Raw genomic sequence first — 26,140 nt, forward strand, 5'->3', positions numbered from 1 at the left:
AAAAGTAGTATAGTTATGATAACAGAAAGAGAAGGAATGTGAGCTTGAAGTAAAGGAGGAAAGAGCTTGATTAGTATTAATGTAAAATAGTAGAATACTTATAACTAAATAAAGAGAGAGATTATTAAACAAACTCAACAACTCAAATCTCAGGAAAGGAAGAAATATACTGTATATGAGTACTAGCATACTAGAAACATAGAGATAGTGTGAGAGTGGAGAGAGTAGGGGGGAAATAGTAGAATATAAGTAAATAATCCTAAGTTACTATAATAAGCCTGTTCCTGTAGATAAAAACACAAATTTTATTAGTAAATAAACTTTATATAACTAATAGAGTAGAATTACCTTTGTTTCCTATCCAATTAAGTCTAGATTGAAATGAAGCTGAGTTTGTGTACTGAGAATATGCACTTAGATACAGTGGGCAAATTTCTTTCCCACGGGTGGCCCACATGTGGGTCTGACGCGTCGAAGCACAACTTTTGGATTGTCATTTTATAAAATCAATGAAATATTTATTTTCAATTTTTTACAAAAATAAAACGAGCGTTTTTTAGATAAGATGTTGTAATATATAATTATATATTTTTTATGTTGTAAAACAGTTGTAGTAGTCAATAATATGAGAAATGGCCTTAAATGGCCCACATGGGGCGCCGCGACAGTACTGGATACCGCAGCGGCGGCGCAGCCTATCGTACACGTCATTCACGGCTCTGGATTGTAAAACAAAAGTACAAAGGACTATGATCCGCTTAGGACAGCCATACATGGACAGGATTCTGTAGTAACATTAGCGATTAATTACTATCTATACATTCTCATCACCAAAACGTGCAGAGTCTGACAAGGCAATATATTTACATGTAGACTTTATAAGCGAATATAAGAATCCACAATATGTAAAAAATATATGTCTTAGCAGTAAATTCCAATACATTTTCGTGTTCGATTTGGTGATGCTATACCTCCGAGCCGCAGCGCCTAGCACTCGGGAAAATGTGTCCATAGACTCCATACCGAGACTTGTGATCTTCCTCTTCCATCATGAAGAATGGAAAAGCAAGTGCATAGATGTGTTTCGCAAATTCTATACACGTTTGCCAAATGGTGGATTTATGCTTGAATATTTTTTGACCGTTCTGTACAGTAGATATGCGGCACGTGCAGAAAATTGATCTCAGGATTCATCACGTGCAGCAGAGTTTCCTGTTGTGGCGAAGACTACCAGGCCAGGCTTCACTTGCTGCATTTCCCCTGCCCTCTTTACAACACGTTCACCAACCCTTCACAGTATAGTGGAATGTGCATTCTCTTCCCTGACACAAAGCAAGTAACAAGTTATTGTGCGAGCCGACGAGGATTAGTCTAATACCACTATTCGTTCACCTGGTCGAACACACAGTTGTGGGATCTTGCCTTCGTTCCTTTTGTAAGCCTGCCCAAGTTCGACTTACTGTACGCCACCAGCTGGCAGTTACCTGTGACCATAACGGTTTCCCATGGAAAAGTCTGCTGCTAGTCTAGCAGTACTATAGACTTAGACTAGCGACATGGTCAAGGAGGAGAATTAAACTTGTCCGATATTATCGACGGTCTTCACGCTGATGAAGAGGTTGTGGTGCATGTTGGTATGTGCTGCAGACCTGTACTACTGTCCTTTTGTTAGCTGACTATGCGCATGACCAGATCTCACAGCTAGACCCAGACGATATTTCGTTCCGGGTGTAACACACGTAACCCTGCTGCTGCTTCATTTAACCTTCCCCAGGTCTGTTTGTTTGTTATCCATGAGACGTTGGAGTTGATTCTTCGCGACTTTGATTGTCTGGGTAGAATGAAACGCACAATACAACGCTGGGTCGGTTGATGGAAGAAAGGGTACATTCGATTTGGCCACTGAGTACGTTTGACTCATTGCGATTCTCTTTAATCTTGTCTGAACGATTAAACATCTGTACACAATCCAGACTCATTCATTGTCTGCGAATGGAATGTAACCGTTGTGCCAAAAGAAGACACTTTGCGTTTCAGCTCTGATGAATTTCAACACCCCGGTACCCGGGACAATCGCGATTCAGCATAGTAAACAGCCTCAAAGCGGAAAGCAGCATTATCCTGCAAATGTGGCTCGTTTGGAAAATGGATTGCTGAAAGCCTGGGGGAGTTTGTGTCGGTTTGGGCTTTAGCAATTGTACAGGATGCAGGGCGGTGTTGGTTACAGGCTTTATTATCGTTAGCACCTGCAAGATGTCTTAGTCGCATCAGGTTCAATGGGCTTTGTCAACATTGTAGATGATTTTAGTTCGATTTGCTTTTTCATTCGGTGCGTCTTCCTCTGTGCCTCATTGTTTCTCTGTTAATTCCCTTTCTTCAGGTAAACTGAGACGTAGGTCTGATTGTTAAGTTGAATAGCGTGGTAAGCCTCCTCGATTTTTTAATTGAGACTTTCATTCTAATGTTCACTTTGTGTAGTGGAATAATAGACGTGTTTTTATGCATTGATGAATTCTTAGAATTCTTTGTGACATCTGTGGTCACGCTTGTGGTCATGAGGCACGTGTTACTCCTTTTATGTACATTTTTTAACCTACATTTTTTAACCGGCCCGAGCACCTTATCCGGAAAACCCTCAACTTCCAGCCGCAAACCCGTGCATCGTCGACACGATCGCGGTGGCGAGATTTTCTCAAACATTTTTGCCGATTTTCCCGTTGTCGCTGTCATCCCTGCGCCTTCTTCAAATCCCTACGTGTTACCCATGTCATGGCCCCTCGAGCCCAAACAGCTGGCCAGTCGCTTCGAAACCGAAATCGCATCTCAAACAAGACCCGACTCAAGGTCATTAGAGGTAACATCGACGCCGATCCACTTGCGGTCGATGAGGACGACGACAAGGCACGGCTTGCCTCGACTGCTGGAGTCGATGCTGAGGATGCGAATGTGCGTTGTCCATTTCTTACGATTTTTTTACTTGTCTTAGACGACGACTGTGCCCTTGTTGAACGCATGGCGTGGCACGTTCTCATTGGCTGTCTCGTTTCCCACGCCATTCCGCGGATTGAATGCTTACTAATATAATACATTTCCCCATTTAGGAACACCATCTTCAAGCAGTATTGTCTGCAGCGTCACATCGAGCGACGAGCGTTGTCCCCAGGGCGTCGACGTCTGCCAACGGGGAGAACAACGTCAGGAATAGTGACAGAGCCCCGACAGCATTTATACCGGTTCCTGATGCAGCTGGCGTTGTTGAGAACGTCGACGAACTATACCCTCCAGGTCGATGGGTGGAGTATGCAACATACATCAAATTCTCCGACGCTGTCGACGAGTCTTTGCTGTGTGGACTCAATGATGGATTCACCTATATTATGGACGAACGTGATGCAGAGTGGCTGGAGAAGAACAACCAAGAAGCGCGCGGTGAGGGGACAAGCTCCCAGGCTTCCGCCTCTTCAACTTCTGGTGCGACAACACGATCCGGGCACCGCAGTACCAAGGGCAAAGGCAAAGAGGCGGAAGCGAACATTCCAGTGCCGATGAATGAAAATGATTTCGAGCTTGTCATGGGGCTTTTCGAGAAAATTACACACGATAATACTCCATTTCTTCATGTTGTATGTTTAAACCTCCTTCTAGATATGTTGCATTTTATCTCATTCCACTTTGCAGACTTTTCAGCAACAGCAAGACAGCTGTATATCCTCTTTCTCTGACTACCAAGATGTGTTCGCGAACGACCTGCCCAAAAACTATTTTGCTCGTTTCATGACTCCGCCGAATATACCGCCCCCATCCATGTTGGTACGCATGGCCAAGACAGTTTATCCTCATTGGAAGCAACGAAAAATCGAACGCGAAGGCCAGCGTATCATTCCTGGTTTGAACGTACGTTTCGCCATAGTATTCCCAGATCAGATTTTGCTGACGTGCACTGTTATTAGTTTGATGAATCTGACACGAAGAATGAATCTTACATCTGCTTCCGTCGCCGTGATCAGAAATCGATCCGCAAGACTCGCCAGGCAGCAATATCATCGGCCGACAAGCTCAGCCGTCTTAAAAAGGAGATTGGACAGGCGATTGAGCTGTCGACCTCGTTATTGCATCGAGAAGGAATCAAGAAGGAGTCGGTCATTGAAGCGGCTAAAGACGTCTGGGAGCGGCGTATCGCTTTCCTGGAACTGAAACGAAAGTCATTTTCATTCGCTGGAAAGGAGGACGAAGAAGTGCTGATCGACAAAGAACGCCAGCCCAAAAAATCTAAGGCCGAACAAGCGCAGTACGTATTTCGCCTTTTCATTATAAGAGATTAGTTTTTACTTGTTTTTCCCCTTAGGACTATTCGACTCAAGAGTCGGCCAAATGGCGATATCTCTGCTTCTCCTACTCCTGCTGAACGTCAAATGCGTCCGAAGGATAGGTTTGCGGCTATTCAACAAACCTTTGAGACAGCAATGAAGCGTATAAAGGAAGGGGAACATGGCTGGGATGATCAAATTGACGTGAGTCTGCGCTTATCGTTTTGGCAGAAAAGTCGAATTTGACTGTTCTCTAGTCGTCTTTCCAGCAGAGTCCTATTCCTTTACCAGACAAGTACTTCAAAGTTGTCCCCGAGAGCAGCACTGCAAGTGCGTCTGCCACTAGTGATGATGTACGTCGAGCACCTGTGCATACTCGCATGCGAGTCGGACGGGGTGGACGCCTGTTCATTGACCGACGACGGCTTCAGCTTCATGGTGATGGTGGTAGAAGTTCACTTCGGTCAAGGGACACGGAAACGCGCAGATCGACAAATCTGGATCCTACCGAAACTAGAGAGAGGCTTTTGGAGGAAGATGAGAGAGCTCGGCGCATTGAGCGATGGCGCTATGATTTGGCAAGCGAACCGACAGGTGCGGACGAAGAAAACCGGGGCCTATTTGATGACTACGATGCTAGGTAATTTATACAGTCGTGTTGATGTTCATGTAGCTGATGCGTTTGTCGCGGTTCAGACATATGCGCGTGCAAGCAATGCTTCTCAACGATGCCGACCCGCTTATGACTGACAACCGCTTACTTGTGTTCGATCCTTCGACCGGTACCCACAACTATGTCAATCCTGTGAAGCCGGTCCCTATCACGTCTTTGGTCCGGAGGGACGCAGTAATGCTGCAGCAAGTGCGGACGGCGTCAGGTGCGCAGCCACCTGCGCCTCAGTCTACTCAGCCGCAGGCAGTCCCTGTAGCCCAAACTAGCTCGATTCCTAACCCTCTGCAATCGCCCATTAAAATTCCAGCTTCCTCCAGTCCGTCGCATGCACGTGCCACTTCTAATGGAGCGCAGCGATCTCCAAGCAGTGCTTCCGCCACCAGTGCACAGGTTAGCGCCAATCCGAGTTCATCACCTCCCTCAAATCAGGCGAATGCGATGCACATTAACGGTCTTCCTCCGCAGTCGAGCCCAGTCAATGGTATGCCTTCAGTCCCCCTTGCATCTACCAATGGCGTCGGGAACGGCAACGTTAATGGCAATCTGAATGGTTTGATGAATGGTCTGAACGGTGTTGTACCTGGCTTGCAAGCCAATACAGGCGTCAATGCAGCCGTCTTTTCGCAGCAGCAAGCAATTGCCATGCAAAAGCAGAATTTGCAGAAGTTCTATGCCAATTATTCCGGAAATATGCAACGGAACAGCCAGTCACAATTTCCGCAGCATTCGATGCTGAATGGTGCTTTAGGAGGAGAAAATGTTAATATTGCGAACGCTGTGAACGGTGTGAACAACACGAATGTCATGGGCCCGGTTAACATGAATCTGAAACTGCCTGCCAACCGCCAGATACAATGGACGAACGCGGCTCAACGTGTCCAGTCAGGACAGGGTAACATGATGAACGGAAACGACGCCGCCGCGTTACAGAACCTACAGATGCAGCAACTTGCAAGTCTTGGATTACTCCAGTCGCAAAACATACCTGCGATTAATGGCCATAGTAATAGCCACCTATCTCCTCCGCGCTCCGCGCATTCGCCTCCAAATGCACTTGGACACGGTTTATCTCTTTCTCCACATATGGGCAGTCCTGCTCAATCTCAGGTTCATATGTCTCCATCGCGAAACATGCAGACTCCCGTTCCACCCTCTCCATCCCCACTCCTTCAGCACCAAGTACCTAATCTTGTAGGCGGCTTACCCTCGCAGAACCAAGGGTTTTAATCGCATGTAGTATGTTTCCTATGTCGGTATGTTACAAGCTGCATTCTTCCTTTTTCCCTTCCTTTTCGTGCTGTATGGCTACTATTCGCCCTTTCTTTGACTTTGACTTTCTTCGTTTATATTGTAGTTTGTTTCTGTTTCTTCGCTTTTATTCTTCTATTCCCTTCTACTCATTTTTGTTGACTTTTAACGCAGACGATTGAATGGCTGTAATTTATTTGTTCTATACGCAATAACTCAGATTTTCTTTTTTGGATTTTGAAACCAAGTTTTTTTTAATCTTGCGCATGCAAATATGATTGGAGTGGGGACGTGTGAATGTCGTGCATTAAAGATGTGTCTAAATAACACAATGAAAGTAAATAAGTGATTAAGATGATTTTGCAGGTGGAGTCCCAGCATCTTTCGCATTGCCCTGCTGTTGCTGATCCTGGGGTGACGGTGATGGACTGCCAACACCTGATAGAACAGTCCAGAGGTTGCCGGACATGGCTGCTGCTGCAGCTTGACGGTCATCTTCGATGAGCTTGTCGAATTGCGCCTTGTTAGCAGCGATGTAAGCTTGCTCCTCGCGGTAATGCGCCTGTGCCTCCTTGCGTTTTTGTTCTAGGTAGGTGAGTGGTTCCGGGGAGTGGGAATCCTAGTTAACGGGTTAGTTATATTAATAGAGTAGTCCATGACTAGCTAAGGGGGAAATGGTGGTGGAGTGACAGGACTTACGGAAGAACCACCGAAGAGGTGACTAAGAGTGAAACCTCCTCCGCTGGCGACTTTCCCCTTTCCACTCTTCTTCCAGTCCTCTAGGAATTGGCGTTTTGCCTCGGCCTCTTTCTTGGCGTACTCGATGGGGATGTTCTTCCCCTGATACGCTTTCAAAATAGGCCGTATGTCCTGAGGTTTGTAAATCGCAATCGCTGTATATTTAATTTATCTCCGCGTTAATCCAATTGGAGAAAAGTAATAATTCTGGTCGAGGAAAGGCACGAACATTCAAGGAACGGGATCATAGCGACTAGGTCCTTGTCCGACGGGTCACCTTTCCATTTGGGGAGAACGATGGCGTTCTCGGGTTGTAGAGCTACGTGTTCGGGATCGGTATCCATTATAATGACTTTGGAGAGATCACGGTTAAGATAGCTTAGGTCTTTGACGACGGAACCATTGACAGAACGAGTGGATTCTCGGAATAATTTATATGTGATGAAGAAGCTGTATGGGTCGAGTTTCTCGATTATAGGAATTGCAGTCTGCACAGAAAATATATATCAGGAAGGAATAAGAGAAGAAAGTAGAGATAAAACTAACATAGTGATTTTGAGTCGTGAATATGACGACTTCGTAGAATTGCGACAGGTATGCTAAGAAATAATCAACGCCGGGTCGTTTTGCTGTGCGCCAGCCATTTTTCCGCTGCAAGGGTAAATCAGCCGAGAAATAAGAGTAAAGCGTATAATAGGCGCTTACGTCCCACGTAGATGTTACTAATAGATCATCAATAGATAGTAGTAGAGTATATGGTTTTTGGAGAGGTGGCACAGCTGGTGGAAGCAACTCGTCCCAAGTCGGCTTGCTAAAGAACTGCGAGATGCTTAAGGTCGAAATGTAGATATCGAAAAAAAGTCAGGGAACATACGTCAAACATGCTTGTTATCCGTTCCTTCGTCCGACCGAATCGCGTAGAAGGAGCATCTTCCACTCTCTGAGGACATAATTTAAACAAAAGGTAATGGTATTAATAGTCGAGACGCTTACAAGTTTCTTCGCCTTTAATTCATCTGCTTCCCACTCGCGTCCTAAGTAGAATGTACCAGCAATGACACCAACACCAAACGCTGCTAGCGTTGCCCGACCGAGAAATCGTCTTCGTCGCTCAATACTTGAAAGTGAGTCTTTCGAGGAGCGGGCGCCTGTCCGTTGCATTGGTTCACCCTCAGACTCAGCCTTCGGAGAAAAGTCCAAGCTCAAAGACGTCGTAGAAGGTGGAGTACTCTCAGCTGATTCTGGCGTCGGCGCTGGTGAATCTGGGGGTTTCGTTGCATCCGCCGAGTTGCTGCTTTGCGAAGCTCCAGGGGACGTGAGTGGTTTTGTTGCTAAATATCGAGCATTATATAAAGCAGTTCGCCGTAAGCAGTGTGATGTACGAGACAAGAAGAGGCTCTGCATCGTCTGCTTAATGTGTTTTGCTCTGCAGGAGAGACACGGCGAGAACGAGTGCGAAACAGAACTCAGCAGAGAGATAGAGAATCCAGCACGATTTTCGTGTCATGCTACGTCACGTCACACTTCATATGTATATTTATTTTACCGAGCCGAGTGCAGTCCACAACACGATGAATTCGATTTATATTCCTAAAGTCGGGGATTGAATAGATTATGTCTCACCTCCTGCCGTTCCTGGAGGCCAAAAGAAATCAGAGTTCCAAAAGTAAAGAAAAGAGAAATAGTAACAAGGATAGCCGAGAAAAGGAGTAGAGATATGGCAGCAAATATTGGCTAGAAATAAAGAGTTTCACATTCTGGGAAGCTGCAAACAAAATGCCAAACTACAGAATTGTAAATTTTTTTAGATGTTAGATTAAAACAGAAATAATGACAAAAAATGTATTTTATCAAATTAGAACCAGTATGATTATATACAGTTGCTTTGAATACTTTGTTTCGAAAATGACAAGTTCTGCTGTTGTTCCTACGCAATCGGACTGGCTTTTTCTCGATTGTACTCCTTTCCTTGAGACATTGCGTATCCATTGATTATGTAAGCGGCTGCTTTGATGCATTCAAATTTCACAAATGCAAAGTTGTGCCAGGCTCATGACCCAATATCTCCGCAATGCACAATATTGGCCTGTATATTTTCTCGCGGGTATTGCGTACTAGAAGTTGATAGTAGGCGGCGGAGACGATGTTGCTTATCGATAAGACAGCTTGTCTGGGTCAAGGAGATAGCAACAATACAGAAGACGTACATCAATTGCCATTGTCTACACCGATCCTTGAAGAAGGTAATTCGAAGGAACTTATAGGTAGATCCGAAGGAATTGTGTACAGGAAGATAGGTGAAGTGGGAAGTGGTTGCCAATTTGACGTGCTTGTGAGTGTATGCTATACCTAGATTCTTCTTATCAGGTTCCTTTATACTTCTGATTAGATTTGTGAAGAGATTATCAATGGCAAGGTCTCCGGAGAAAAGGTGGCCATAAAGAAGAGAAAGCCTACAAATGCAGGTAAAAATGCTCTGGATAAAGAAGTTCTATTCCAGAACTTGTTCAGAGAGAAACTGAGTGACTCAGCATATGATTATATTGTGAGATCTAGTCGTATTTGCATCATACATATCATCACTTCTGATGCACATCACATCCTTCTTCGCACAGGCAAACTAGAAAGGAACGATAGGGGTACAAGGATCCCAATGTCTCATATTCGAGTATCTTGAAGGAGGAGATATTGCGCATTATGTCAACAGCCCTGTGAAAGGAAGTGAACGAGAAGAACAAGTCGCCACTTGGATTAGGTCAACATTTGCTTGTCTAACACGACTAGAGCATACGTCACTGACATCCTGGTGACCTCAGAGATATATTAGTTGCACTTGCCATTATACACTCCCTCGGTGTCTTGCATCGCGACTTGAAGTAAGACAAACGCATATTGTTATTGACACAATCATATACTTACCATATTTTATGAGGCCGAGCAATATCATTCACGCAGGGAGGAATGGGACTAGAGCGAAGTTGATTGACTTTGGCTGGTAAGTACATCTTAGTAAAGAGCTGAATTAGCGCATTCTGAGACAGGAATAGGGTTGTTCGGTTTCAAGAACCAGGAAGAAAGGTGAAAGGAGGGGCAGGATACAAGTTTAGAAGTCCTGAAGGCCATCTAGAGAACTATATAAATAACAAAGCAGATATATTCGCCTTAGGGTATGCACTCTTCTCCCTGTATCTATTCTGTGACTGAAAATGTCCAAAGACTCTGTACCTACATGCTTCTCTTAGGTCGACACCCATTTCTTCGTTCGGGAGAAGATTTTGCGGACAGTGGGACAAGCCGAGCTCTTATAGATAGAATCAGAGACGAAAACATAGATTTTGATCTCCCAGAGTTCAAGTCCTTCTCATTAGAAGGTAAGCTTTGAGCTTATACTATAAGATGTGAAACACACTGAATTGCTGCTTTGGCACACAGCTGCTGAGTTCTTGAAATTAGTGCTGCAAAAAGATCCAGAACAAAGACCTGATGCAATATTGGCACTACAGGACAAAGTGAGGCTTTGATTCTTCATAAACGACATATATTCTTAATAATTGTTGTTATCTATAGTGGTTCCGAAAGTTTGGACTTGATCCGATGATTAGGCCTGGTGATTCCTGGTGGGTGAAATGCAAATAGGAATTTGAAGCAGTAATTACATCAATACAAATTCGAAAATTAGTACCCTAAAGAAGCCATCTTCTTTCTCAAACAGATGAGAGCACACACTGTTGAGACAATTGGAATCATGTGCACTTAGAGCGTGAAGCTCAAATATTTTCGGCATGCTAACGGAAACAACATACATTGTGAAAGTGTCTTATATAGTTCATCAAAAATTAATCGAAGGATAAAACGACTGCACATATCATGAGAGAACGCCTTTAGCTCAAAGACAGCTGCTCTCAATCCGAACTTCTATTAGGATGGCTATTAGATACAGTATACAAACATTGCAGTTGTTAATACTTTGCTATCTTATATAATCTTCTACTTTGTATCATCCCATAAAGCAGTGTACCATCCGACTTCCCCATGTCTTATACTGTTGTACAGACTCATATCTAAGAATATTTCATAACTATCTCTATCTCAGAGAAGTAGAAAAAGGGAGGATGTCGCAGAACACAGGAGCAGCAGCAAATGGTGCTAAAGATGATAGCAGCAGTGCGAATAGAGCCAATGTATCAAGCACGTCAAAAGAGAATCGAGTAGGAGCGACTTTGGGGAAGTTTGATAGCAGGCCTGAATCAGTCGAATACAAGCGGATCGGTAGGGCCGGGAGTGGATACCAGTCTGATGTTCTTGTGAGACTGTCGATGCATTTGCCACTTTTGCAATCGTTGTGATGTTTTGTTGTATTAGATATGCGAAGAATTAGTCTCAGGGAAACCGTCTGGAGAGAAAGTGGTCGCAAAAAAAGAAGTGCCTAAATATTCAAGCAAATCCGCTCTTGAGCACGAGACTTTCGTTCAGGCGTATCTCAAAGAGAAGTTGAACGATTCTGCATACAATTTTATCGTACGTACCATCGCCACAGCAAACATATTCGGATTGTTTCTCACTCTAACTCAGGTTAAATATAAAGGGCTGGAAGACATGGAAGATGTCCAGTGTCTCCTCTTCGAGTATCTCGAAGGAGGTGACATCAAGCATTACATAGAGAGTCCTGTATCAGGCGAAGAAAGAGAAAAGCAGATTGCAATTTGGATGAGGTCAAGCCTGAGTCACCTAATAAGCGAAGATGTTAATTAACGATCTGTGATTGATTTTTAGAGATATACTGGTTGCACTCGCTATTATCCATTCCCTGGACATACTGCATAGAGATGTTAAGTAAGAACAGGTAAATCGATCGGTTGCGCTTAATGATGACTTTACTTTGCAAGGCCAAACAATATGATCCACTCAGGTGAGAATGGAAGCAGAGCAAAATTGGCCGACTTCGGATCGTAAGTCTTTCTCTCTCTAACGACGCGTTTTGCCTCGATATAAATGCAGCTAGTTCCGCGTTTTTGGAGCCGCCTGATAGGAAGGTAGAAAGCAGCGGAGCGTATAAATACAGAAGTCCAGAAGGTCATCTTACTAACCGAGTGAATGATAAAGCTGACATCTTTGCGTTGGGGTATGTAATTGCCTCCGATTGATGAGAGCGTACTTCTCAAAACGCTGCAGATTATCGACCTATGAATTGCTTTCAAGGAGGCGACCGTACATCAAGTCAAGTGAACAGATTCCAGACAGAGAATATCTCAATAGGATCAGAGACAGTGCTCCAGATTTTGACCTTCCTGAGCTCAAGCACTTTTCGGCAGAAGGTGAGCAGATGCCGAACGTTTAGATAAGGACGGATCGCATTGATTTTTTATCACAGCCATCGAGTTCTTAAAGAGAACGCTAGAGAAAGATCCAGAGAAAAGGCCGAATGCAGTGACGGCACTGCAGGACTGCGTAAGTCTCGTTGCCTTCCTGAAATAAAGTTTTGCCCTCATCATCCTTGGCGTAGTGGTTCCGTCGCTTTGAACTAGATCCAATTGTTAGACCCGGTGATAATTGGTGGTTAATAAAGAAGACGGATATTGGTTCAGGGGCGAGGTTTGCTCTAGTACCAGACAGACGGGCAAGGTGTGCCTTTCCAATTATTTAATTAGGCCCCCAGTTACGATTCAGATATGAGACGGTCGTACAGCATGAAACGTGTATTTGTGCCCCCTTAGAATAGCACGTGTAATGCTGAACGTAAGTCTCCTCGTTGGAAAGGAATTGCTTTGCTGGCTGTGAACGAATCAGTGATTACTACAGTTGTTTTCAAAAATGATGTCACACACAGATTTCACGTGTTTTGGTCACACTTTACTAAAAGTAAGAAAAACTAAACAAAAAACCTATTTTCTCTATAAATACAAAGTGTTATATAGTTATTAAACATTCAAAAATTATCTTTCAAATAAGAGCTCTATTATATGTAAGAAATTAAGCAATTTTATTTGTGCATATTTATCTATAAGTCTGAAAACAGTACTTGTTATTGTGTCAATGTATAAAACTATTTTCTAATCAAAGACTGTATTCTATGTAAGTCTTTCTAAGTATTTTCTTAAATAAAGAATAATACACATGAATACTTATTTCTATAGAAATAGTAATTCTGAGCAAGAATTATATTAAAACAAACACATTTTCTTTTGAATTAACATAATTATACTATTCTTTACTCAATTAGTAGTAGGATATTAGTAGGATACCTTCTCTTTTCTTCTTTAATTTGTACATATACTGTATTCTAACTAATATATAACTTTATTCATACTATACTTATAATGAAATGAAGGAATTGTAGTCAAAAATACATTACTTTGTATGAATACATGATTAGTACAGGTGGTTGTAACTGTAGTTTGTATTGCTGGCCACAAACTTTTGCTATACTATGAAGGACTACCCTTTCTAAAGATGCTTGCTTAATAGTTCTTCAGATACACTGGAGAGGTACTCTGTCTGTGGCCCAAGTATTATTTCTGACTAGAGTTAAGGAATGGACAGTTTGTCAGATTATAAGGTATTAGTAACACACAGGGAATGTAGAACTTGATGTGCTAGTTAATTGTGGGCAGCCACAAGTCTTAGACTATACAGATACCCAGGTAAGTTTATATTTCATAATTTTCTGTTGTCTCTAACTAATAGCCAATCTATAGTACCTTCTTAGTATAATAGATTACTAGAATGACTAATATTTGGATAAACTGTGAGAAACTTTAAGCTCTGTTTGTGGCAAGAAAGTTGCAGATTCTACTGTCTGGAGGGTATTACATTGTTCTGGTTTTATACTAAAGAAGGTGAGTCCTCTAATACAGTACTAAAAATTAGAAAGAAAAAACAAATTAATAATTTTGTACTTAGATCTCTTACAGAGTACTACAATACAATAAGTAAGCAAGAGTCCAGTATTGTATAGAGATAGCTGAGGAGGACCCAGAGAATACTTGTTTCATTAATGAGAGTACATATACTTAGTATACAGAGTTGTAAAATGTAGTATAAGTATTAGCTAACTAACAGGCTATTTGTAAGAAGATTTTTGTCAAGAGTAAACAGTGAGTGATTCTGGAATTTTCTCTTACTTAAACTAATCTTTTTCTAAATACTCTATCCTTCCAGCTATTACTATTTGTAGTATGCTTGACTGTATGATTATAGAAGAATCATACAATATAGTATTATTTTATACTTTTATTAAATCTGTTATGGCCAAACTTTACTCTAGTACTATTATTATTATAAACAACTACTCTATTCATAAATCTAATAAAGTCTGTAATCTTATTAAGTCTCAGTAAGCTCTATTATTTCTATTATTTCTGTTCTAATGTTTGTAACAGGGGGATAAAACTCAAATTCCTTCCTATATATTTACTCAATTTTAATCTGATTAAGTTAGCATTTTCAGTATTGAAAGCTCAATTACACTATACTAGGTTTGAGTATGTAGGTAATAAGGGGCTTACAGAGCTTTACAAGCAGTTGTATAGAGAAGTAATGTTTATAAGTGTAGCAGACTACTGTACTTTCTATTAATACTATGTGTTAGGATTGTAGGATTGGACCTATTTTATTTTCTTTATATCTCTGTCAGTTTTGTGAAAAACCAACATTACTACTGGATTTTCATAATCCTTAACATCTTATCTATTATTCTACAAAGTTTCATAAAGATTGTCTTAGTATTGAGCACAGGAGAGAGCTATAGAGACACAAGATAGTGTATACAATTACAATACAGTTAATATATTTCTTACCCAATATAGTAACTTGTACCTCTTTTGTATAATAGTCTCTTAGCCTATATTCTCTAATGTGTAATAATCTGTTAATTCTTCCTAGCCTCTAATGTGCCTGTTAGCTTTATAATATTTGTTCTTATTATTTCTTTAATCTTATTCTTAAGTTTTATTCCTTACTTTACTCTTGTTATTTAGTTATTATAAAAAGTAGCTTATAGATACAGTAGTTCCTTAGTTTTTTTGACTCTTCTTGTATTCCTACTTGTTCTCTTAGTATAAGTCCTAGCTAGTAGCTTTGGGAATATAGTTAGATTAAGGACTGTAAGTCTACATTCACAGTTTGAGAGTACTATTAACTTAGAGAACACATCTCCTTTAACACAAGAGTCAAAAAAACTTATCTCTACCTTAATACTACTCTTAGTCTAAGCTACTACTTGATTAATATCCTCCTAGTCAGAACTACTACTTGACTATCCTCTCTATCTGATTCTATTCTCCTTCAAGTCTGAACTACTGTTCAATTCATTCTACTAGAACAGTACTAAAGAAGTACTAAATACTGTTACAAATGAGTTCTAAGTTTGTAGTAATATACAAAGGCTGACAGGACAAAGGTATCTTTGTTACAGTCAGAAATACAAACTGATATATGTATAGACAAAGAACTCACCTTTGTTACAGTCAGAAATACAAACTAATATAACAAAGGTGAAGAATACTAGCTATATATACTAAGGAAATGGTTCATACCTAAAGGGGAAAATAAAAGGGGGAACAAAAAAGGGGGGACATAATACATACTTAAAGGGGAAGACAAAAGGAGATAGTATGTATTTAGGAATGTAGGGAAGGTGGTTATGACAAAAGGGGGACTTAATACAAGTACAAAGGAAAAGTATGTAGCTTAATAAGTTACTATAAGAATCTATATACAGAAAACACAGTTCTATACTAGGACAGGTGTAGAACTGTGTAGAAACTATTATAAGCTGTCAGACAGGCTTACACTCCTCTCCTCTCTAAAAAAATAGTACCCTTATAAGGATACAAAGCTAACCAGGCCTGTAGAACTTTAGAGGCTGATCTTTAAAGCTCTAACTATACTTTCTATTCCTGTCCCTATTTACCCTATCCTACTCATTCTACTAAATACTGTCAACCTTACTCTCTGTGCCTTACATTTACAATCCACAACACCTTATAAACCTCCTCCTCTCCTTCCACCAGACCTAGTTGATTAAGAGTATGTTGTAGAAAGAGTACATTATTATTTAGAATGTAATGCTTGAGTTAGCTTGTATAGAATTCTAGGAAAGTTTAATTAGAGTTAGGTAGCTCTAGAGTATATTCTGACTTGTCTAAGTTTGTTACAATAATAAAGTATAGTCTATTATAGTAAGGTATAAATTTTGCAGCACATTCTAGTATTTATACAAGGTAGTCCTAGTTGTAATTATAAGTAGAGAGTATAACTTAGTCTCTTACTGTAAAACAATCTTCTATAGTACAGTCCTGATTTGTATAATGTATCTAGTAGGTCTTAACTACTAGAAGAGTGTCTTGTACCTCTGTAATGTTCTAATGTATGTAGGCTAGGAATTCTAATACTTGTACTTCTAGAGAATCTACTTACAACTGTTCTAGTTGTATAAACAGTAGAACTGTTTACAGTAAGTATTTATAATATAGTTGGAATAAGGAATATCCTATAGAAGCATTTACTGTATTTATAATACAGAGCCAAACCTATAAGAGCTGAGCCTACCAACCCTACTGTTAGTAATTAATATAGAAGTATAGTAACTAGCTTACTATCTTATTAGTATACTTACTTACTCTATCTGTCTCTGAGTAGTATACTGTTAACATCTTTAGCTTTATACCTGTCCTTGTGTATAATACAGTCTAAAATCTGGACAGGAACAGACAGTCCTAGTTAGAAACAATTTCCTAAGGTAAGCTGTTTTTATAATACTATTTATTAAAGAACAGTTCTGTAAATTCTTCTACTATTATGTCTATCTTACACAGTTCAATCCTAATGTCTGTACTACCTAGTTAATCTGTTATTGTTACTATTCTGTTGTATCTACTGTCTTCTGACAACAGTCTGACAAAGTCAATTATAATACTCTTAAAACATACATTTAGAACTAGTAGTAAATATAGTAAACTAGCAGGTTTTGTAGTTAGGTTCTTGTTACATTAGTATACATTATAGTCTAGAATATAGTTCTGTTCCAGATCCTAGTACATATTAGGCTAATAGAATGAGTTGTGTAAGGACAGATAAGTCTTGTCTGTACTGAAATGTTCTAGTTCATTATACACAAGATAGTACAAGGTTTTGTACACATTTCTAGAGCTCAGAATCACTAACTAGTTGTTCAGGTATAGTAGTCTATAATCCTTACAAGCTTCTACAATACTTCTAAGATTGTATCAAAGCTTGTAACAAAACTCATCTGTGTTATAACTGTTCCTAATTGTTGTAAGAAGGTCAGAATCTGTAGAGATTTGTATAGATATGCTTCCTAAAGTTTCCTATACTAGGTTCTCATTTTCTAGGCTGGCCTTAAAGTCTGAGTGACAGGAGAGTGTATTAGTGACTGTGTTCTCTTCTCTTTTAATGTAATACAGCTTGTAGTCATACTAGGAAAGGTCCTTCATCTACTAGGCTTGTCTTTAGAACAGATTATACTGTGTATCTAAGTATTTAAGAGTATAGTAATTTGTGTAAATATGGAAATGTACTCTCAGGAGGTAAACACACCATTTCTTAAGTGTACAAACAATTGTAAGAAGTTTGTACTTATGTACTAGGTAATTGTATTCTGTACTATTGTATTGCTTAGACTCAAATGTTACAGGTTTTACTGTTTTCTATAAGGATCTAACACTAAGGACTGCTCTGGTTCTAGAATCACTCACATCTGTAGTTACATAAATCTACTCTCCTAAATTGTGATCTACAGAAGTGAGGCACTTATAGCTAGTAACAATAGACTTGATTGTTTTGAAAGTGTATTAGTGTTCTAGCTTTTACTCTAGAAACACCTTATTATAATCCTTACTTGTAAGTAGGGAAAGAACTACAGTATGTTCTGTAAGGTGTAGAAGGTATACTATAATATACTGTAAAAGTCTAAGGAACTTGCAAACATTCTAGGCTCTCTAGGACTATAGTTATTATAGAATGTGCTTGACTTTGTCTGAGTCTGCTTTTGTACCCTTTTCTATAATTAGATGCCTGAGAAACTTAACCTCTGTGTAGAATAACTTAGTTTTCTTCTACAAACAGATAAGACTCTTGTTATAGAGTGCCTACATAACCTTTCTAATGTTTCCAATGTGTTCTACCTTAGACTCTAACTAGATAATAATATTATCCAAGTAGACATAACAGATCTTTCTAATAAGATAGATACTCTAAGGCTCTTATAACCCTTTATTATTGTGTAGTTAGTGTGTTGTATAATCTCATTAGTATGACTGTCTACTCATATAGTCTGAACAGAGTACTAATTGTAGTGAGTAGAATATGTTCCAGATTTATACAAGTTTGGAAGAATGTGTTAGTCATGTTAATCTTTACATATATGTGTCCTCTAATAGTGTTATTTATAATTTTGTCAATACAGGACAGTAGAGTCTAATCATAGATTGTGTTACTATTTAGTACTTAGTAGTTGTATACTATGTATAAGAGGTCCTCTAGATCTGTCTTTAGGATTAGGAATGTAAGTAATACATACAGACTTTCTGACCTTTACAAATAACTAGTTTGAGTGTACTGATTCAGGAGTGTGTACTATACCTCCTAGTATTTCTGTAAGCATATGTAAGACCTTGTAGCTACTATCTTTGACAGGTCCTTAAACTGTATTTTGTGTGTAATACCTTTCAGAAGTTCTGTAACTAATAGTATAGAGTCTAGAAAGTAATCTTAGTATTGTTACTTTAGCTTCCTGTTTAAGGTCTCATATCTTTCTGACCCAGCTAGTGTCTTAATACACTCCTAAACAGTTGTAGCTAGGGATAGTACTGATTCTAAGAGGATACATGTAGGTTGTAAAACACTAACTGATTCTGTCTTTTCTACCTTTATTAGATCACATCTGGAATCCTTTAGGATAACTGTCTAACCTTCTATATTAATAACAATCCAGTTCTTCTAAAAGAAAGGGGTACTAAGAATCATCTTATTGTACAAGTTATTAACTATACAAGCTTTTACAACCTTTAATGTCCATTTCTAATCTGCTAACTACACTTATAACTTTACCTACTCTATAATCTATTTTCCTGACTCTTCTACTAATTTGATTGCTAGTATTATAATAATGTGTCTTTTAAGTAGAAAGTACTTAAAGCTTATCTGAGACACTAGTTTCTTGTCAATCAGAACTGTAGAACAGTCAGAGTCAATTATAGGTTAGATATGAATTAGAGTAGAACTGTCTTCTATAAGAATACAATAGTCTAGAAATAGTAAGGAGTTAGAAATTAGAATGTACTTAGATTTGTCTCTACTTACAAGTTTTAGTACTATAGACTACTTAGTTTGTACAGGTATAGTAGACTTTTACTTCAGATGTAAGGACTCTATATATACTTCTGTAATAGGAACTATATCTTTAGGTTTTAGCAGACCTGTCAGACAATTGTCACCCTTATAGTTTACAAACAGTTTATAGTACTAGAAACATTCCTAGTTCTTTATTAGAAGTTAGTACTGTGTATAAGACAAGGTAATACACTTTACAGTACTTTCTAAGGTAATCTTTAGACTGACTGTTATTAGAGTAAACTTCCTAGTGTGTAACTTCTCCTAGTCCTTCTTCTAAGCCTGTTCTACAGCTAAAATAGTTTCTACACTGTTACAGACCTTTGTACAATCTGCTTCTAACTATTCTACTAGCTTGTATACATACTCTAACTATTTGTAGAGTCTTACACAGTCTGTTACTTCCCTACCTAGGATTGGTTCTAGTGTTAGAAGGTAGTCTACAGGATCAGGAATTTGACTATTTACTAGTATTACTATATACACTCTTTCTATATACATTACAATCTGTTTAGTGTATGTTAGAACTAGTTTTATAAGTGTGAGACAAAGCTTAAACTGAAGATTAGAGTGTAGATTTGTCTTAAGAAGCTTGTAAAGTCTGTCAGAATTGAGACACTGATCTTCTAGGAGACTGAAATTTATTCTAGTAACTTGTAACTATTATTCCTAAAAGTTATAACTGTCTTACTGTGTTGTAAGCAACTTGTTTTAGGTTTGCTCTATCTAGTCTGTAAAGAGTATTTTGTACTAGAGCTCCTGATAGAATGTGTCTAGTGTAAGCCCCTTAAGCTTAGACTAGTTATACTTATACTACTAGTATAGTCTACTGTTCTGTAAGTATCCTATTATAACTACAACCATACAGGTTGTAAGAACAGATTTAGTAGACATGTACTTACAGAATGTAGAGATCTATAACTAGAGGGTATACAGTGTCAGATTGTCTAGAGTCAATATTAGAGGCTTTATAGTATTCTCTCAGATTAGCTAAGCTTTAGTAAATGTAGTTTAGAACATTATAACTTTCTAGTGTCTTAGAGTAGGCTCACTTACATTACTATCTACTTCTAATAACTCTGAGCTACTCTCTAAATCTGAGCTTAGAGTAGTTGTAAATGGTAGTAGTGTTAAGGAAGTAAATACAGATTCTCTAGTCAACAGAGGAGTAACTATAGTAGCTTCTAAGAATATCTAGTATTAGAGGAAACAAGACCTGATTATATGTAGCTAGGAAGAGGGCTGAACTTACTTTAAGACTATAGTAGTGTGTTTAGGAAGGCTGAAGAGCCTTACTAACAGTAGGGAGTGTTCAGGAAGGTTAGAGAACCTTACTAATAGTAGGAGACATTTAGAAAGGCTAGAGGAACCTTACTAATGTGTAGTACAATAAAAACTACTTTATTAATGTTAAAAAAAAGTAGAACAGTACTAGGAAAGTACTGAACACTATTACAAACAAGTTTCAAGTTTGTAGTAATACACAAAGGCTGACAGAATAAAGGTATCTTTGTTATAGTCAGAAATACAAACTAATACATATATAGACAAAGAACTCACCTTTATTATAGTCAGAAATACAAACTGATACAACAAAGGTAAAGAATACTAGCTACATATACTAAGGAAATAGTTTATACCTAAAGGGGAAAATAAAAGGGGGAACAAAAAAGGAGGGACATAATACATACTTAAAGGGGAAGACAAAAGAAGATAGTATGTATCTAAGAATGTAGGGAAGGTAGTTATAACAAAAGAAGGACTTAATGTAAGTATAAAGGAAAAGTGTGTGACTTAGTAAGCTACTATAAGAATCTGTATACAGAAAACACAGTTCTATACTAGAACAAGTGTGGAACTGTGTAGAAACTGTTGTAAACTGTTAGGCAGGCTTACACTTACACATAGTTAGAGCTACTACTTGACTTTCCTTAACTCAAGTTACTACTTAGTTACTCCTCCTACTTAATCTACTCAATCTGAGTTACTACTTGATTGTTTACTTAAACTGAGTCACTACTTTGTTTAAGTATTCCTTACTTCCTTTATAAATATACTTTTTGCTTTCTTAAAGAACTATTAAACTAATTTACTATCCTATTAATTCTATATTATTCCTCCCTCATTTGTTACTTTATTTTCTATTTATTTTATACTCTACTCTTAAGGTTGAATCACTACTATCCTTTGCTCTCTTTCACTCTTTTGAGTTTGTGTGTTGTCTTTACAATTTGTATAACTATACTCTTTTTTAAATACTTTTTGACCTACTATTTATAAAGCTTAATCTCTAGCCTTTATTTACTAGTTAACTAGAGTCTCTCTCAAGTAGTAATGCCTTTAAGGACCTTACAGTCTGAAAGTCCAGTATTGTCTTATAGTTATTTAGTATTATTAGATAAGAGTTACTAGATTGTACTTAGAACAGAGTATATATAAGTAGCTTAAGAGTTTAAAACTAAATAATTAAAGTTGTCTAAACAGTAAATTAGTTGAAGGAACTGTCTCTAGGACTTAGACATTGTTCATAGTCATTCATACTATCCTTTAACAAAGACTCAGACATTTTAAAGCTTACTCAAGTATTTGAAAGAGTATTTAGTACTTTAGAAGTTGATTCATTAGAGTTAGTCTTAGAAACAATGTTAAATCCTTTAGGAAACTCTCCTACACTCTCTTACAAGTGTTAGGAATTGTAAAATACAGTAACTAAGAAAGTCTAACTTAAGACTTGAAACCAAGTAGTTTATAAACAAAACTCTATTAGTTACAAGTCTAAAGATTAGCTAGATCCTTAGACTACCTTTGTTGTCCTACTTAGTAAGAACTTCAGCTCAGTATTATAAACCTCTAATCATTACTAATGGGTGATCAATCCATTAGTAGAGAGAGGGGACAGGAAGGAGTAAGTACTAAGTCAGTTAGGAAAAGGTAACAAAACCTGTAAATAAGGTCTTTATCTCTCTAAGGTCAAACACATACTCTAGTACTATATTACTTGATAATCTCAACTAAAGACAAGTTATTTGTATGCTTGTATAGAGAGGGGATCCAGAAAGAGTATAGTGTCTAAAGTAAGGAGAATGGTAGAGAAAGACTAGGAGAATATCTAAAGAGATAAAGGAAAATATTATACTTACTTATAAGAGAAACTATATAGCTAGCTAGGAACTCTTTGTATAAAGACAAAGGACTATTAGAGCTAGTAAAGAGCCAGAGCTAGTACTCTAAAGCTCTATGTTTAAGAAGGACTAGTACTAGTGTAAGGGAAAGGAACTAAGAGCTCTAAGGAGAGACTATAAGAAAGTAGTCTCTTATATACACTTTACTCATACAAATGAGAAAGTAATAAAGTTATAAACATGAGAACTATATGAGGACAATATAAGGAATACACAAGACATTCTAGAACTTTAGTTCTAAGTTCTATAATTAAATACAGAAGTATAAAGATAAGGTTAGAAGTTAATAAGGATAATTGTCTCCTAAACTAAGTCTATTAAAGAAGGCTTAGGGAAAGATCTAGAACATTAGTTGTCAGTTCTAGAGTGTACACAAGACAGTCTAGAACTTTGGTTGTAAGTTCTAAGGGTAGTACAAAAGTACAGCCTTTTATATTACAGAAGTTATAATACTCTATCTTATAAGAAAGTGTATTACAAACTAGTGTACAAGAAGTACAGATTGAGTCAGACAGAGTCATAAGAAGACTATAAGAACAATAGAAAACTCTACTTTATAAGAAAAGCATTATACAGTCTACACAGTATAACTAGTTAGAAGGACTCATAAGGAATCATTAGAAGCTTGAGAGGAAGTATGGAAGACATAATAATATAGTAAAGGAGTTATTAGAAGATTAATCTAGAATACAAGAAGATACAAACTAGTATTAGAAGATTAATAGAAGACACAAACCAGTATAGTATACAGTCTAAAGGATTAGCCAGCTCTACTTTATGAGAACAACAGTAAAGAGAGTTACTAAAGTTACTAGAGTAACATTACTCTAGTAAAAGGTATATAAGGAGGCTAGTTTGGCCCTCAAAAGATAGTTTTATTAACTTAAGTTACTTAGTACTTAGAAGTACTCTACTACTAACCTACTAGCCTACACTTGTAGCTTAACTAAAGTAGGACTCCTCTACCCTCTCACTCTACAAGTCTATAAGTCTTACCCTCTATACTCTATTCTGTTACTATTCCTAAGAATCAGGACTAGTAAAGTGAGTATATCTAACAACAAGCCTGTACAGCTCTAGTAAAGTGTATATATGTACTTAAACATGAATTTGGTCTCTTAATTGATTATAGAAGCTACTAGTCAAACTGTTACTATAGTAAAGTATTATACTCCTACTAGAAACCTGGGAAAGATTACTACAGCTCTTAGAGAGTATAAAGGAGGTAAGAATTATTAGGACTTTAAAGAGAATGTTTACTATATATTCTAACTAATGAAAGAGTCTTCTATAACAGTAAAAAGAAGATACTCTTTATACTTTCTTATTTAAAGGAAGAGACAGTTACTATATAAGTAGAAAATTGGGTTACTTAAAACACAGACACTAATAGTAAAATTCTTTGTATACAATCATTCTAAGAGTTTATAGAGTAACTAGGGCAATTATTTAATAACCCTAGTAAGAAAGAAACTACTATCTAGAAGCTTAGACAACTCAAGTAAGGAAATTACTCTATAAATGTCTTTTTCTAACAGTTTAAGATTCTTAAGACTAAAGCTAGACTGAGTAGTAAAGTATATAACTCTATATTAATTAATTTACTTTAGTATACTCTTAATCCTAAAGTACTTCATTTGTTAATACACTTATTACTAGTTCTAAGTACTTATAATAAATAGAAAAAGTATACAATTCAGATTAATAATAATAAAACTTGACTCAGGGAGACTCTTACACACAAGGGACTCTCTAATAGTTAATCTGACAATTGTCTACACTTTAATCTTCCTAACAAGGCTTACAACTCTTCTTAATCTAATTCTACTGTGTATTTTAAAGCCCTAAATGTACAGACAAATTCTCAACTAACCTTACATCCTTTCAGGTTGACTCCTAATAGAAAAACATTCTTAGGAGCTAGAGAACTAATAGACATCTTAATTAACAATACTAAGAAAAATTAAGCTTGTTACATTTGTAGAGAGATTGGTCACTTTGTTAGAGTTTGTCCTTCTTAGTATTAAAGAGTTAGAATGATTCTCAGAACTATAGGACCTAAGAAAAGGTTTGCTTTTGTAGAGGTAATACAGGAATTAAAGGAAGAGGACTTTATAGATGAAGAATCAGATGAGGAACAGATTAAGAAAGAGGAGTCTTTTGTCAATTCTTAGGTATAGACACTATATTGTCTAAGAAAGAGTTTGTAAGGAAACTCACTGTTCCTCACAAGAGAATTCTAATCACCCTTAGTTTACTCAACTACTGACTAGGATAACCTAGTACTTGAGTAAGGGGTTAGGGGAAAAGAATCCCCTTTACTTAGTAATTAATACTGTTTTTTATAGGGTAGTACACATGTAGATATATGAGGAGGAAGTATAACTAACTACAATGAGAATATATGTGCTTGTAGGTCCTACTGTACAATGGTCTGCCTCAATCAGTAATGTAGTAATAAGTGTAGTCAAACCTTACAATTCTCTGTACAATTCACCTTACAATTCTAGAGAGTGAATTGTAAGGTGAATTACACATACAGGTTTGACTAGCACACTTATACATACACAATTCACCTCAATATACTGACCCTTGATCTTAAAATTACATAATATAAAATTAAAGAAATAGTTTTTTTTGTGTATATACATATATTTATCTGTAAGTATACTTATTAAGTATAAAGAAACCTGCTATTATTGTATAAAATCTGTACAATAAGTTGTAGAGGCACACCTCTAGTAACAGCTAAAGAGCCAGCTGGCTCAGAAGCTTGGACAAGCTCCTATACCTTAGTAGGCTATACTATAGCCTCTCTCTAACTCTTTATTGTTATTATCTTTGGATCTTGAGCTACTTTCTTTTAACATTGAGTCTACTAGTCAACACTCAGACTCTAGTAATAAAGCCTTATACTCATCCTCTACTACTACTTCCTTCTCATCTCATTCACATTCCTCTACTTCTGATCCTAGTAATCCTAGCTTAGCTGCCCCCTTAAATAATCTACTGTCTCTATTATTCACAACTATTCTGGACACAACTTTCTGTTATATTCAAGCAGAACTCAGTACTTACTATTAATCTAAACAGAAGAGACAAGCTTATAAGCCCCCTCTTACCCTCTCATATCTTCTTATTTATTATTATAACAGTCTAGTTGATTTCTGTAGCTATCTCTGTATTAATCCTACAACCTTTGATAAACTAGTGACTGAACTACAACATGACTCTGAATTCCTGAACAATTCATCCTATACTCAAATACTAGTTAAATTTCAGGTTGGTCTTGTTCTGTATAGATTTGACTACTATGGAAATACAGTTAGCCTTTCCAAGGTTACAGATTGGGCTAGGATTAGTAAGGGAACTGTAGAATTGATTACTAGAAGAGTTCTAAAGACTGTACTAAAGGACTCTTTTAAGAATCAATTTCTTAGGGCCCCTACTACTACTAAGAAAGAGGAGGCAAAGAAATAGGTAGAAACCTGTTCCTGTTATACTTAGAGAGATGGCTAGTGTATGGTTAATAGAACTCTGGTCTCTCTATATGCTAGGCCTTATTAGTATAAGGAGTCTTATTTTGATAGGAAGTCAAGATACTCTCTAAACTTTCAAGTATGTTCTTTTCAATTTTATCT

General features: G+C 37.7%; 4 protein-coding genes across 4 annotated transcripts; 3 read left to right on the plus strand and 1 right to left on the minus strand.

Annotated features, from left to right (window-relative positions):
* Positions 1–2,769: 2,769 nt before the first annotated feature.
* On the plus strand, positions 2,770–6,207 carry FOMMEDRAFT_131122 (uncharacterized protein; the record flags this gene model as incomplete). The annotated part of the gene is made up of 7 exons (XM_007262121.1): positions 2,770–2,946; positions 3,102–3,623; positions 3,679–3,894; positions 3,951–4,288; positions 4,346–4,511; positions 4,565–4,947; positions 5,004–6,207. 7 exons carry the CDS (start codon positions 2,770–2,772, stop codon positions 6,205–6,207), a joined length of 3,006 nt encoding a protein of 1,001 aa, XP_007262183.1.
* A 370-nt stretch (positions 6,208–6,577) lies between these two features.
* On the minus strand, positions 6,578–8,370 carry FOMMEDRAFT_71586 (HAD-like protein; the record flags this gene model as incomplete). Its single annotated transcript, XM_007262122.1, has 7 exons — positions 6,578–6,847; positions 6,919–7,121; positions 7,196–7,454; positions 7,513–7,617; positions 7,672–7,785; positions 7,841–7,906; positions 7,960–8,370. The coding sequence occupies 7 exons, from the start codon at positions 8,368–8,370 to the stop codon at positions 6,578–6,580; spliced, it is 1,428 nt and encodes a 475-aa protein (XP_007262184.1).
* A 739-nt stretch (positions 8,371–9,109) lies between these two features.
* FOMMEDRAFT_150958 (kinase-like protein) lies at positions 9,110–10,602 on the plus strand (the record flags this gene model as incomplete). The annotated part of the gene is made up of 9 exons (XM_007262123.1): positions 9,110–9,298; positions 9,356–9,511; positions 9,591–9,721; positions 9,783–9,842; positions 9,899–9,961; positions 10,014–10,133; positions 10,183–10,337; positions 10,399–10,475; positions 10,534–10,602. The coding sequence occupies 9 exons, from the start codon at positions 9,110–9,112 to the stop codon at positions 10,600–10,602; spliced, it is 1,020 nt and encodes a 339-aa protein (XP_007262185.1).
* A 476-nt stretch (positions 10,603–11,078) lies between these two features.
* Positions 11,079–12,639, plus strand: FOMMEDRAFT_150959 (kinase-like protein; the record flags this gene model as incomplete). The annotated part of the gene is made up of 10 exons (XM_007262124.1): positions 11,079–11,270; positions 11,329–11,484; positions 11,539–11,678; positions 11,740–11,799; positions 11,853–11,915; positions 11,969–12,088; positions 12,139–12,281; positions 12,338–12,414; positions 12,470–12,558; positions 12,615–12,639. The coding sequence occupies 10 exons, from the start codon at positions 11,079–11,081 to the stop codon at positions 12,637–12,639; spliced, it is 1,065 nt and encodes a 354-aa protein (XP_007262186.1).
* Between the last annotated feature and the right edge of the window lie 13,501 nt (positions 12,640–26,140).

The sequence above is a fragment of the Fomitiporia mediterranea genome, assembly GCF_000271605.1.
Source record: "Fomitiporia mediterranea MF3/22 unplaced genomic scaffold FOMMEscaffold_1, whole genome shotgun sequence".
NCBI classification, from domain to species: Eukaryota; Fungi; Basidiomycota; class Agaricomycetes; order Hymenochaetales; family Hymenochaetaceae; genus Fomitiporia; species Fomitiporia mediterranea.